Source organism: Salmo trutta, chromosome 8 (assembly GCF_901001165.1).
Source record: "Salmo trutta chromosome 8, fSalTru1.1, whole genome shotgun sequence".
NCBI classification, from domain to species: Eukaryota; Metazoa; Chordata; class Actinopteri; order Salmoniformes; family Salmonidae; genus Salmo; species Salmo trutta.
The window spans coordinates 50,700,309-50,713,259 of NC_042964.1; the positions used below are offsets into that span (position 1 = coordinate 50,700,309).

At 42.2% G+C, this 12,951-nt stretch overlaps 3 protein-coding genes across 3 annotated transcripts; 2 read left to right on the plus strand and 1 right to left on the minus strand.

Moving 5' to 3' along the window:
* The first annotated feature begins 388 nt into the window (after positions 1-388).
* Positions 389-4,334, plus strand: LOC115199170 (uncharacterized). The gene is made up of 4 exons (XM_029761795.1): positions 389-527; positions 1,284-2,081; positions 2,222-2,254; positions 3,615-4,334. The coding sequence occupies exons 1-4, from the start codon at positions 512-514 to the stop codon at positions 3,662-3,664; spliced, it is 897 nt and encodes a 298-aa protein (XP_029617655.1). The 5' UTR covers positions 389-511; the 3' UTR covers positions 3,665-4,334.
* Positions 4,335-4,856: 522 nt separating this feature from the next.
* On the minus strand, positions 4,857-8,962 carry LOC115199168 (probable tRNA N6-adenosine threonylcarbamoyltransferase). Its single transcript, XM_029761793.1, has 12 exons — positions 8,865-8,962; positions 8,255-8,374; positions 8,030-8,149; positions 7,754-7,929; positions 7,507-7,602; positions 7,183-7,232; positions 7,008-7,086; positions 6,770-6,835; positions 6,499-6,589; positions 6,262-6,337; positions 5,971-6,069; positions 4,857-5,642 (listed from the first exon to the last, which is right to left on the minus strand). The coding sequence occupies exons 2-12, from the start codon at positions 8,367-8,369 to the stop codon at positions 5,603-5,605; spliced, it is 1,008 nt and encodes a 335-aa protein (XP_029617653.1). The 5' UTR covers positions 8,370-8,374; positions 8,865-8,962; the 3' UTR covers positions 4,857-5,602.
* Positions 8,963-9,094: 132 nt separating this feature from the next.
* Positions 9,095-12,196, plus strand: LOC115199169 (DNA-(apurinic or apyrimidinic site) lyase-like). The gene is made up of 5 exons (XM_029761794.1): positions 9,095-9,225; positions 9,630-9,767; positions 9,917-10,083; positions 10,557-10,749; positions 10,865-12,196. The coding sequence occupies exons 2-5, from the start codon at positions 9,704-9,706 to the stop codon at positions 11,377-11,379; spliced, it is 939 nt and encodes a 312-aa protein (XP_029617654.1). The 5' UTR covers positions 9,095-9,225; positions 9,630-9,703; the 3' UTR covers positions 11,380-12,196.
* Positions 12,197-12,951: the final 755 nt, after the last annotated feature.

Sequence of the window (12,951 nt, forward strand, 5' to 3'; positions counted from 1 at the left end):
CTGGAGGAGCAGGGAGAAAGAGGCGCCTGAGAAACATGTTGAGAGTAGGATGGATAGGCAGAGAGGTGAGAGGCCTCGGAAGGGGGGAAAGAGCTAAAGGAAAGAAATACATTGATGTGTGTTAAATAAATATTATTTCAGATATCAGAAATTGGTTTATAGAAGTTATTGGTAAATCCAGGCACATCATTGCAAGGGGAGTTCAGAGATGCAGCCATGGAATTACAGAGTACGATTAAAGATTACACATGATTCAGACAAAAGGAAAACCATTAATATTATTAATCACTAAGACAAAGTATGTTATTATATCCCTTTCTGCAAAGGGTTTGTGGGCGGGAAAACTATTTGATTAATAACCCTCCTCTATTCGCGCTTCAATATCCGGCAAAGTTGAACGGTGACGGTCATTTCCACCTCCGACAGTTTCCGTGTGGCCACAATCAAGACACCCGCTGTAAACAAACTTTCAGTAACGGTTTAATTCCAGAATAAGTACATTTAAACAAAAATGCATATCAAAACAGGTGAGTTTTGGGTACCGGCATCTATTAGCACATTACTTTGTGACTTTCTACTTTGCCAACGTTAGCAAAACGTTCTGAAATGAACACTCCCGGTCCGCGGCGTTGGAGCCGGGGTGTTATGAAACTTATCTAACGTAATGTTAGCTAGCTAGCAAGGAAATTGTTTATTATTCCAATGCATACTTGAAGACTAACGGTAGATTGTATGGCCTTATTATAGTACCTCCTGATTAGTTATAAGTTACTATTTTAAATAAATTACGTTTCAGGTTAGCTGACGTTGGCTACTGTTAACGTTACATACACGTTGCTTTTCTGTTTCTTAGCAGACTAGCTAGCTAGTTAGCAAGTGGTTGGTTGGTAAGGCAGTTCGAAAAGGTTATAACCTTAGTTACATAGCTATTTGCTCATATGACATACAACTTGCATAACATGGTTAACTAGCAAGCTAGTTACAAGTAATTTAAGTGTCATAAAATTTGCCACTGGATTTTTTTTCTGGATTGAGCTTAATCGGTAGCTAGCTAGGCCAACCGTGGCGTGCATTCTAGCTCTGCGTAGCTATGTGGCTAGCTAACGTTAGCTAGCCAGTTAACCCCAAGCCCCAACAAAACCTAAGATGGGTACTTTGATAGTTAGCTAGTTCATAATTTCACCAGTAAACCATAACAAATGCGTAGTTTAAACTGTTCCCATTTTTCTATGTTTTATTATTAGGGGATTCTAACGGTCTTCCTTTGCCTTATATCTAACTAGGTACATGGGAGGCCAACACAGTGTGCGAGTCCGACACCCTGTGTGATCCTGCTGGCCTTGTGTCCTCCACCAACCCAGAGGCGCACATTGGCAACCGCCGCCTATCACCTGGGTCTGGCAACTGTGGTGGAGGTGGAGGCTGCCCAACTGGGGTTGACCAGCAGCCCTGCCAAGCTTCACCCCAGGCCCTCGAGGGCAACCTGAACGGATCCACCCATGTACATGCCTTCACCTACCGTAGAGACAGAGATCGTAGAGGCCAGCACAAAGGCCGTGGCCCTCGCAGAGAGGGGCCCAGGGGGGCAGGGCGTGTAGCAGATAGGCCCCCGAAGCAGAGCCAGAAGGAGAGGTGGGTGGAGGACAGCCTGTCTCTACTCAAGCACCCACCTGCTTTTCCAGTGCAGGACAGCCCTGCCAAGCTGCAGCCAACCATCAGCTATGCCTCAAAGGTGAAGTCAGGGGCTGTGGGTGGAGTGCTGGAGGAGGAGGGCCGCCCAGCCATCGGTGTCCTGCTGCAGAACCAGTGGGGACTTAGTTTCATCAGTGAGGTCCTCCAAGCCACAGAGGGGTCAGTTCCCTGCGCTGCCCCTGTAGCACCACCTCAGCTCACATTTGGAGGTGAAACCGCCAACCCAACACAAGAGAGGCATCACACAGTCCAGGCCAGTGGTGAAATCCCAGTTCCTGTCACTACCTCAATCTCTATTGACCAGTACAGAGAGGAGGAAGCAAAGATCAATGGGAAGCTGCTTCTCACCTGTCGCCATCTAAAGGAGGCTCTGCGCTATCACACAATAGGTAAGGGCTGATGTGGTTGAGACCTCAATAATACATTAATGTATTATAAATGTTATTTTTCTGTTGCATCTGTCATAAAATTGTGGTTGATGTTATATGCATCATAGTATGAATCCTAACTATACCTTGTTCATTTTTAGAATGGAATGTCACCTGCAACAAACAGAAAGAAGGTGAGATGATCATCAGGAAGGTCCATTGTTAGAATTTGGACCGGATTCTCCATTTTCCACGCTGGGCATTAGAATCTCTGAAGCAGGGCTCATAATTTAAAGGATTTTAAGATGTTTTCAGACCTCTAAAGTAGTCTAATGTCAAGAGAAAATCCCATCCCACGACATCAGTGGTGTAAATTCAGTTTAGCTATATGCCTCCATCCCAAATTAATAGAAAATATGGTCACCCAATAAAACCAGGAAATTAAACAGTGCACATCTTTTCCATTCATTTGGAATTGTGGCGTATAGCTGGATATACACAACCACTGTCGTGGGACATGGTTTCATCTTGACATTACTTTCAAGGTTGGGGAAAAAAACTGACAAACGTTACTTCAAAAATTAAATTCTCTTTAATGGTTTGATTTGTTAAACGTTGATATATTTTATTATCCCACCATAATACGTAAAAACACCCAATAATACAAGATGGTTTAACTCTTTGGTTTAAACGCGTAGAAGAATAAGTGCAATGGGTGCAGTGAAGAACAATCTCCTGTAGTTTCGGTCTTTGAGGGCACAGTCATTGAATTTCAGGTTCTCTCAATTCCATGGTATTTATGTTATCACTGTCAACTGATTCCCCGTTGCTCTTTTGGGGGGGGGTTGTTCATATTTTTTTTAAATCAATTGCCGTCTCCATTTTTGTTAATGTTTATTTTTTAAGGACGTTGTCTGAGCATCACTGGATGAATTTGTTTCTCTGTCAAGACCTTCAGGGGAGGCTTGATATGATTTTAAGGAATCCCACCAGTCGAGTGTCGTCCGCATATTTAAAGAATCCATGGGCTGGGCCAGAGGCTTGGCAATTGTTACTGTATAGTGTACACAGTATCGGTGATTGTACACAACCTTACAGGGCTCCCTTGTTAACCTTTCTAGATGAAGAGATGGCAGGGTTAAATCTCACCTGACTACGGTTTACAAGGAATCTGATAATCCACTGAAGTTCACCAGCTTCTCAATAAGTAGATGGTGTTGAAAGCGCTACTGAAATCAATGAACACAATTTTCACTAGGCTATTTGCATGCTCTAAGTGTTTGTGGTTATTCAGCATGACCAGTAGGCACGGTAGGCAAATTGTTTTGGATCTAGGAGAGATCCTACTAGTGACATCATTAAAACTTGCTGCATCTCGTCTGCAAAAACCTTATCCAAATTTGTATCTAAAGAAGGACGGATACAACTTGAGATTTTTTTTATCTAGTGGGTTTCCCTTTTCAGAAGTCCTTGCTGCAGCCCCCAAGGGCTAGATTGTATGAGAGGTTTGACAATGCTGCCTGTCACTAAATGTGGTCTTATTTTCTGTTTCAGATCCCAATAAGGTAGTTTGGTATAAGAACTCCCTGGACCAGCCAGCCTAGTGATGCATGGACCTGTCTGCCACAACACACACCCCCACACACACACACACACACACACACGCACTCAGGTCGATGTCTTTACACAAAGCCACACTGAGACACTTTGGACTAACTCCTTGATGAGATCCACAACTAGGGACTTTTCTAACGCCTTCAAAGGCCTGCCTTAATGAATTGGACCTGGAGTTCCTATCAGCTCAAAATGATTCGTTTTAATGTCGTGTTGAGCTGGTCTTTTTTAACAATCTTATTAAGAGCTGTCATTTTATTGTGAGGAACTGCAGTTTTATCAGACATTTTCTGTTTTGTCCTCTTGTGAGGGATCCGTCAAGCACTTTCTAATCTGTTGTGACCAATCCTTGGTACGCCTACCCTACCAGGTGTTTATTTTTTCACAAATTTGAAAATGTTATACCTGCTTCATTTCACTGTATTTTACACGGGACAGATGTGTAATCATGTCTCCAGTTTACAGGGGTGCAGACAGCACAATAAGAACGCACCCTTCCCCTGTCTGATCCTAATGCTGTTTTGTTTTTTGTACCCTGATTGGGTGAATGTTACTCATGATCACACTAGCTCAGTTTTTATGATTTGAAATTTGAAATATAAAAAAAATACACTGGAGGATAAGTGAACAGTATTGCATAATAAAATTGAATGAACTTGACATGCCCCATGGTCTTACTGGTAATGCTCATACTTCATTGTTAATCATTTTCACATACGATACATAAAACCCAGTGTTATTTGCTTTGTTAATAAGGACAAGTTAAATGTATTTTTTTTTTTTAAGTAAACTGAGGGCTTGACGCTGCAGTTCAGCACGATTGAAATGTAAAGGTTACTTCCAATTTAGCCGACATGCAGTGTTTACCGTGAATGCAGTGCTGCTAACGCAGAACATTGCCTTTCAATTTCTATGGCGCTGAACTACTGCGATACGGACTGAATAAAGCCCAAAAACAATTGATTGTGATCCTTGGATGACTTGACTGGATAAATGTGGAGTTACAGGAGGGGGAAAAGCTGTTGCATCGTGAGTTCCAAACTTTCTGCCTGAACAGCTTTAAATATGTGGGGAAAAGGCATAGTGCCCTCACATCTGCTGGTGCAATGCACTGGGCTAGGGACCAGAAGATCACAGGTTCTAATCTTGCTGCTCCCATCCTCGAAAAAGGTACATTTCAGCTTTCAGTGTAAAGCAAATTTTTATTTAACATTAAGCCAGTATTGCCACCTGTCAATGATTTTAGAAGGGATGATTTAAATGGTTTGATAATCCAGATCTGTTCACAGTTTTAAGATATCTAGCTACATTACAACGCATCACTGACTATCTCCGGAGGTGCTCAGGAAGATCTGATTGCAATCACTTTTAATTGTATACACTTGTCCAAAAATATGGCCGCAATCAGAATGTTGACCAGATCAGGACACATTAACACCAGGTATAAACGTGGCTATATTGTAGACTAGGGGCTGGATTAAATCCGTATCGCGGAAGATCTGCATTATAGATCAATTGAAATTTAAAAGGCGTAGTTCCCGCTTTCGCGGAGACTTCATTCACAGTAAACCTGCATATGTTGGCTCAATCAGAAATGACTTATTTTAATGCGGATCTTCTGCGATATGAATTGAATCCAGCGCTAGAGAAAGCCAAAACAAATCAAAAGATAAAGGTGTTTTCTCCAAATGCGGGAACATTGCCTTTTCATTTCAATTGCGCTATAATGCAGATTTTCTGCAATCCGGATTTAATCTAGGCCTAAAATACTAATGCACGTGGCTAAAAACTGTTGTGTTGAGGGGTTCAGAACAATAGAAGTGAGGCATAGAATATTTCTACATTCTTTCCCTCCATCATGACACAACGCATTCAATCCAGGTAAAGGGAAGGTGGGTGCAAGTTGCAGCCTGTTGGGTAGTGAGCTGTCAATCTCTCCAGGTCACCTCCACTTCATCTGTTCTGTACCTGCCAACAACATAATGTTTCTCTTGTCACTGGATGACAGCACAATATGGTAGACCTGTTGTCAAAAATATCCAGTTAACATCGCAATACACTTTCGTAAAATAGACAAGAACTTCCTGTAACATTTTAGTTAACATTTTTATGTAAAGGGAATCACTGTTCAATAGAATAAAAGGTAATCACTGTACAATATAATAAAAGGGAATCACTGTACAATATCATGAAAGGGAATCACTGTACTGTACAATAGAATATAATGAAAGGGAATCACTGTACAATAGAATATAATGAAAGGGAATAATTTGAGTTGCAGGTATAGTGGAATTACCTTTGAGTGATCCAAGAGTCTGACAGCTCAGTCGTCTGACCGGACCGGAACATCTCCCAGCCAGCCTGTGCAATCATTGCTCCGTTATCGATACAAAAGCTGTGACACAACGAAACAGAATATCACATTTTAATAACAGAAGGATGTACAAAGTGTAAGTACATTATGAAATTAGCATCAACATAAGCCATTTTACTTGTATTAGTTCATAAATAATAAAGGTAAGCATTGAATGTCTTAGATACACTTGTCAAATCCCTTGTATTGAAAACATAGTATGTAGAGCCTTACCTCTCATCTGTAGCAAAGAGCTTTGCACCTCTCTCCTTGCACATGACTCCCATCATCTCCTGCAGACGCAGATTACCTACAGAGCAAAACCCCCATCAGCATTCCTGAAGGGTTGTGTTTGAGTTGTGCCTGTCCATAATGAGTGGTCAGCCAGATTTACATGATATTACATCTTATGTGTTTTAATGAATTACATTTAAAGCCCACAACCCCCACAATGAAGTACAATTGACTTACAGCCAACGCCTCCAACAATGAGCACTTCCTGGGAGCTGCAGTGAGCCATGGCCCTCTCTGTGATCTCCACCAGCATGGAAAACAGGATCTCCTACAGGACACACAAGTAGTGAACGGATCATTACACAGTGGTGTGCTCTGCCACCTCTCAGACAGTGAATGATGCCACCATGTAGCCGCCATCATTCTGAAGGGGAAGGGTGTTGCCTTGCCGATGCAGGAAACAGGCTGACAACAATGCACTGGGGCAGTTTATAGCTTTTGTTCTGACCTGTAGGGAGAAGCACAGGTCTTCTGCTGTACACTGATTACATTTCAACATCTTCCCAGCTGCTTCCTGAAAGAAAAGGGACAAATATGAACACATCAAACATGCACCCCTTATTAGAACTACAGTCCATCTAACTATCACAAAAACCCTGTCTCTCCCCTACAATGCAATGCAACCTAATGCAATGCAACGCAACTCAATGCAAACTTTATTCCCACTTAAAGGCTCTGCATCTTACCTCGATATAGGATAAAATCCCAGAGAATGACACATCCATCCCCTTCACTGTGTATGGAAGCTCCACATACTGTGTACCCCTGACAAAACAAACAGGAAATCAATGGTGTAAATATATACACATATGAAAACATCTACTGGCCAACAGCAATTCCAAAGAAAACACATGTACTCACTTCTTGGCCATCTGCTCAATGTTGTACCCAGGGCTGGGATCATTGGAAATCTGAGCACAAACCATTTTTATTCATGAGAATGGTAAAACTATTTATACAAGGTATAGTCCGAGCACAATAAATCTTAAAGAGGAGAAAAAATGATGTTGCTATCTCGCTTTAAAAACAAGATGCATGAAAAGAGGAGCAAATTGAAAATGATATTCAGCAACTCTTGTAAGACGATGGAAGTGGACTACATGTTTCAGCATGTAGCCTTTATAGGAGGATTACTTAATCAGGTTCGTTTCAGTTTAGTCCCCTGAAGAGCCATGCAGAACTCACCTTTATCACCCTAGCAAACCTGTCCAGGCAGTTGCCCACTGCAATGTCGATGGTCTCACCAAATATCCTGTAGCGCCGCTCAGAGTATGCAATCACCTTCATGAGGAAACATTGCATTAGAGCACAACTAAACCCAAAAACCTCAGTTGAGACAGGTATGAGTGCTAACTAAGGGGAAACCTTAAGAACTCTCAAGTTGTGCGGGACATCCCAAGTCTGTCTTAGTAAGTATGTATGGGTGACTGACCTGTGTGTTACCCCCACTGACATAGAGCACAGTGGGGTTATTGGCTTGAGTGATGAGACGGCCCATCTCAATGTGGCCAATACAGTGGTTGACACCCAGGAGAGGCTTCCCCCACAGCTGGGCCACTGTGCGTGCCACCAGAGCCACCGTCACCAAGGGGGCACCCATCCCTGGTCCTGGGGTAAATAATATCATGTTGGTGAAAACTGAATGGTACTACAGGTTAGAAAAGGCAATTTCAGCTTTATAGGTATCAGTGACATAGGAGTTCCTGACCCTTTGTGTATGCCACGCAATCAACGTCAGCAGGCTTCAGCCCTGCCTCCTCCAGCGCCTCCTTCAGAACTGTTAGGATGACACTGCGGTGATGTCTGGCTGTCTCACTAGGCAGGAACCCTGGGATGGAGAGTTAGTCTGTTACTGCAACTACAGACATGAGCATTAGGACAAACACAATCGTTCAGTTGTCATTTGAGTCTACTTTGAATTCAACCAACTTGCCTTGACCAGGGGGTGTAATGTAGGTGCGTCTGGGGTTTGAGAGTACTTCCCCATCCCTCACAATGCCCACACCAATCTTGTTGGCACTGCCCTCAAATCCAATCACTACAGTCATGACAGCTAGAGAGGTTGAGGGAGATGGAGAATTATATTGTTATGAATAAAATAAAAACTTGTGCACATTGGAAGAATGTCGTAAATGTCATAGCTAGTGGTCTTGTGTGCATCTGAAAAAAATATGTTCCGAGTGCGATGCCATAGCTACACATACCAGAAACAGTTGCATACATCAGTTCATACATGAATAAACAGTGCAATGTCAACGACTAAAAAGTACAGGTGTTGTTTTATTTATTCTTCAAAAGCAATACGAAAAGTAGAACATAAGCACTAGAATATAGATACCAAAACAGGGTCATGTTTGGTTAAAACTATTAGAAGCATGATTAGTTAGCTAACACTCGGGTTGCACACCAGGTGGCGATCTAGATCTACCATCAATTATTCATTTCACATGCCAAAAACGAAGGCACATTAAGAGCCAATTTCACGTGTTTTAAATGAAAAACATTATCATTTCAGATGAGAAAGCAAAAAGTTTAATACGAACCTTTCAGTTGCTGAGTATTTCGGGTTTCAGACAGTACTCTGGGCAGTGAGGACCCATAACAAGAGGTCGTTTGATGATTTCCTTACAGAATTGTATCTTTTAAGGTATTGTATTAACCAAAACAAATTGGAAGCTAATTGTAGACATTTAATGTTTGACGTAAACAAATACATAACATGCATAAAGAGCTGATACCTGGTGCGTTCACGGATTCAGAGGAAAATCACATCAGGCATAATATAGGGCAGCCTAACAGCACATGCGTGTCTGTGTGACAATGTTCCTCAAAACCCACTGCTTTGTTTTGGAGGAGTGACTGCGCGAGTGTGACACGGTTGATCCTTTGTTGTGAAAAAGCAAAGTAAGAATACTTTGGGTTCTCTCTAGTTCAATTCTTAATTTGCAAAGAAGTAGTAGTAGTAGCAGCATTAGTTGCATTCATTTTCTGCCTGATTGCTCGTGCACATTTCCCCCATTTATTCAGACTCGATCTTCATTCGACATGGATTGAGCCATAGGCCGCACATAAAGTTATGTATATGTCCTAGCTAACTAGCTTATTATCAAAGATTCGCCTGTTTTTGCAGTAGTTACATAATTGTTCAATGGATATGTAATGCAGTAATGTAAACATCTATCACATATCTGGCGTACAAACTAGTAGCTATTGTGGCAGTAGCTGATGAGCTAAGCGTCGCTATAGTATTTACTAAATTGGCTGCTATAAATAAAGCTAATAACTAGATCATGTTTTTCTTTTCCCAGCGGCGGCGCGTGTGTACTTGTGTGTGCGTGTTGTGTGTCTTCGGGGCGTGTGTGGGATAACGACGAGTGCAAGTATGTCGAAAAGAGCGAAGAAAAATGAGCAGGAGGCTGGAGATGGTGACCATGACAACGGCACAGGTGAGACGTCTAGTCAATTAATGTTTCCTGTTTTTTGAGATATGTATCTTACACTTACAGTATGTCTGAAGCAGAACAGAATAAAAATGAAAAGAACATACTGTTACATCAGTCTCATTACCCCTCCTGTTTTCTCTGTCACCTTACAGCTCCCGCTGCCAAGAAAGGAAAGAAGGTCAAGGAACCAGAGGCCCCCATTCTGTACAGTGACCCTCCTGATAAGATGAACAGCAAAGATGGTCGTGCTGCTAACATGAAGATCACCTCCTGGAATGTGGATGGGCTCAGAGCTTGGGTCAAGAAGAAGGGCCTTGATGTGAGTTTGGGAACCACAGAGTCCAAAGCTGCATTACGACTTGGCATTGAGCTATAAATCAAATCAAATTGTATTAGTCACATGCGCCGAATACCACAGGTGTAGACCTTAGTGAAATGCTTACTTACAAGCCCCTAACCAACAATGCAGTTTTAAAAATATGAAGAATAATAAATAAAAAATAACAAGTAGTTAAAGAGCAGCAGTAAAATAACAATAGCGAGACTATATACAGGGGTACTGGTACAGAGGCACCTGTTAGTTGAGTTATAGTGCATAGAATCGTTAACTACACATGTGAAATAAGTCCGCACACTACAGTTATGAGATTTAAACGTTGAGTGTCTATGAACTTCTGTTAAATACTATTGTCTGGTTCATTAATCTGCACAGTGGCTGCACCTTTTAAACACTGATAAATGGCAGTGCAATGTGAAGGAGCTGACTGGTTATTTTCCCTCTCTCTTGCCCAGTGGGTGCGTGACGAGGCCCCGGATGTGCTGTGCCTGCAGGAGACGAAGTGCGCTGAGAAGTCCCTTCCTGATGAAATCACCTCCATGCCCGAGTTCCCCCACAAGTACTGGGCTGGCTCCGATGAGAAGGAGGGCTATAGTGGGGTAGCTATGCTGTGCAAGACTGAGCCCCTCAAAGTAACCTATGGCATTGGTGAGTGAATGGCTGATCCTGGTTACTCTAGTTGGCTGTGAACATCTTAACTTTACTCATTCAGACTTCTCTCCAGGTGTCCTAGTTAACCTGCCTATCCCCAATCTGTCTGCAGGCAAAGAGGAGCATGATAAGGAGGGCCGTGTTATCACTGCTGAGTTCCCCACCTTCTTCCTGGTCACCGCCTACGTGCCCAACTCTGGCCGAGGCCTGGTGCGCCTGGACTATCGCAAGACCTGGGACGTGGAGTTCAAGGTCTACCTGAGCGACCTGGACAAGCGCAAGCCCCTGGTGCTGTGTGGCGATCTGAACGTAGCCCATGAGGAGATCGACCTGAAGAACTCCAAAGGCAACAAAAAAAACGCAGGCTTCACAGCAGAGGAGCGTGAGGGCTTCAATCAGCTGCTGGCTGCAGGCTTCACCGACAGCTTCCGCGAGCTGTACCCCGAGCAGGCCAACGCTTACACCTTCTGGACCTACATGATGAACTCTCGGTCTAAGAACGTAGGCTGGCGTCTGGACTACTTTGTGCTGTCCTCTGCTCTACTGCCAGGCCTTTGCGATAGCAAGATCCGCAACCAAGCTATGGGCAGTGACCACTGCCCCATCACTCTACACATGGTTGTGTAGATCAGTCTGGCCAAAGTGCTGGATCAATTGTTTCCCAGTTCAATAGTTTTGGCAGTGTGGCCATGCATTGTTTTCTCATGTTAAATGTGACCTAGGTGGCGGACCTAAGATGAAGTCATGGCATTCCTAACTACTGAAACTAATCTGTATGCCGGTGTGCACACTCAACATGAGTGAAACATCAGAACCTGGAAATACGTTTCTACTGAAACTGGGATTCTCAAATGACTTTACTTTCACCTCAAATCTTAAATTTGATAAACTAGTCACGATTGTCCTGTCACCTATATGAAGTGACTATTCAACTCTGTCCTTTACTCCCACCCACACAATGCACTCCTAAGTGACATCTGGTAACAAACTGCATAATCCCTGCAAGTCCTCTGAGGCACTGTGTTCTTTAACCATGTGAATCTGGTGTTGGTGCTAAATAACTGCTAGTCTGTCATTGAAACATTGCTCCTTGGAAGGGAATGCGAGTCCTATTTTGTTCATTCATATTATATATAATGGTAATGAAGTCATTACCATTGAGTGAATATTGATCAATTAAATCATGGTACAGATTTATCATGCAAACATTCAGACCCAGATTGATGGCCAGTGTTAAGATTGTCAAATGGTTCAACATGTGCAAAGCTGATATGAATGACATGAGACCAATGTCAGTGGAATCTCACCCCTTACTGCCAATGTCCAGAGCAAAGTTTAAGACATGCCTGTTTTGTAAAAAAAAAAAAAAAAATCCCAAACCATAGCTTGAGTTTATAGATGGTAAATGTACCCATGCATCTAATAAAGTTTAGTTTTAAGTATGCTTGAGTTTCCTTTTTTTATTAGTAGGTTTTAAATTGACGTTTTCATTACAAAAGACAGTAACAATTTGTATTGTTCATTGAAGTCTCTTCATTAAACTCATTTGAGCTACAACTATGAAAATACAATGTACTATACATATGAAATGCATTTTAGCAGAAGGACACGAGGCACAATTCCTTTAGTACTTCTACATTATAATCAACATTTTGTCTGGGATTAATTGCAGCCAGCGCTCTACAGATTTAATCCAGGCCAAAGTTGTGTCACATGAGTGATTCAGCTCACAGAAGAGCTGTATGTGCCTTAAGTAACAATGACACAGTATTTATCATTATTTCAGCTGAGGAAAGCCGGAAAGAATTCAAATGCATTTCATGAATCCTTAGATTAGGAATTATCACTAATAATCTGAACAAAAATATAAACGTGTAATCATGTTTCATGTGCCGAAAAAAAAAATCCCAGGTATGTTTCATACTCACAAAAAGCTTATTTCTCTCAATTTTCATGCACAAAATAGTTTACGTCCATGTTAGGGAACATTTGTACTTTGCCAAAATAATATATCCACCTGACAGGTGTGACATATCAAGAAGCTGATTAAACAGCATGATCATTATTTAACCAGGGATATCAGTTAAGACCAAATTCTTATTTTACAATGATAGCCAAACTCTCCCCTAACCCAGAAGACGCTGGGCCAATTGTCCGCCGCCCAATGGGACTCCCGATCTAGGCCGGTTGTGATACAGC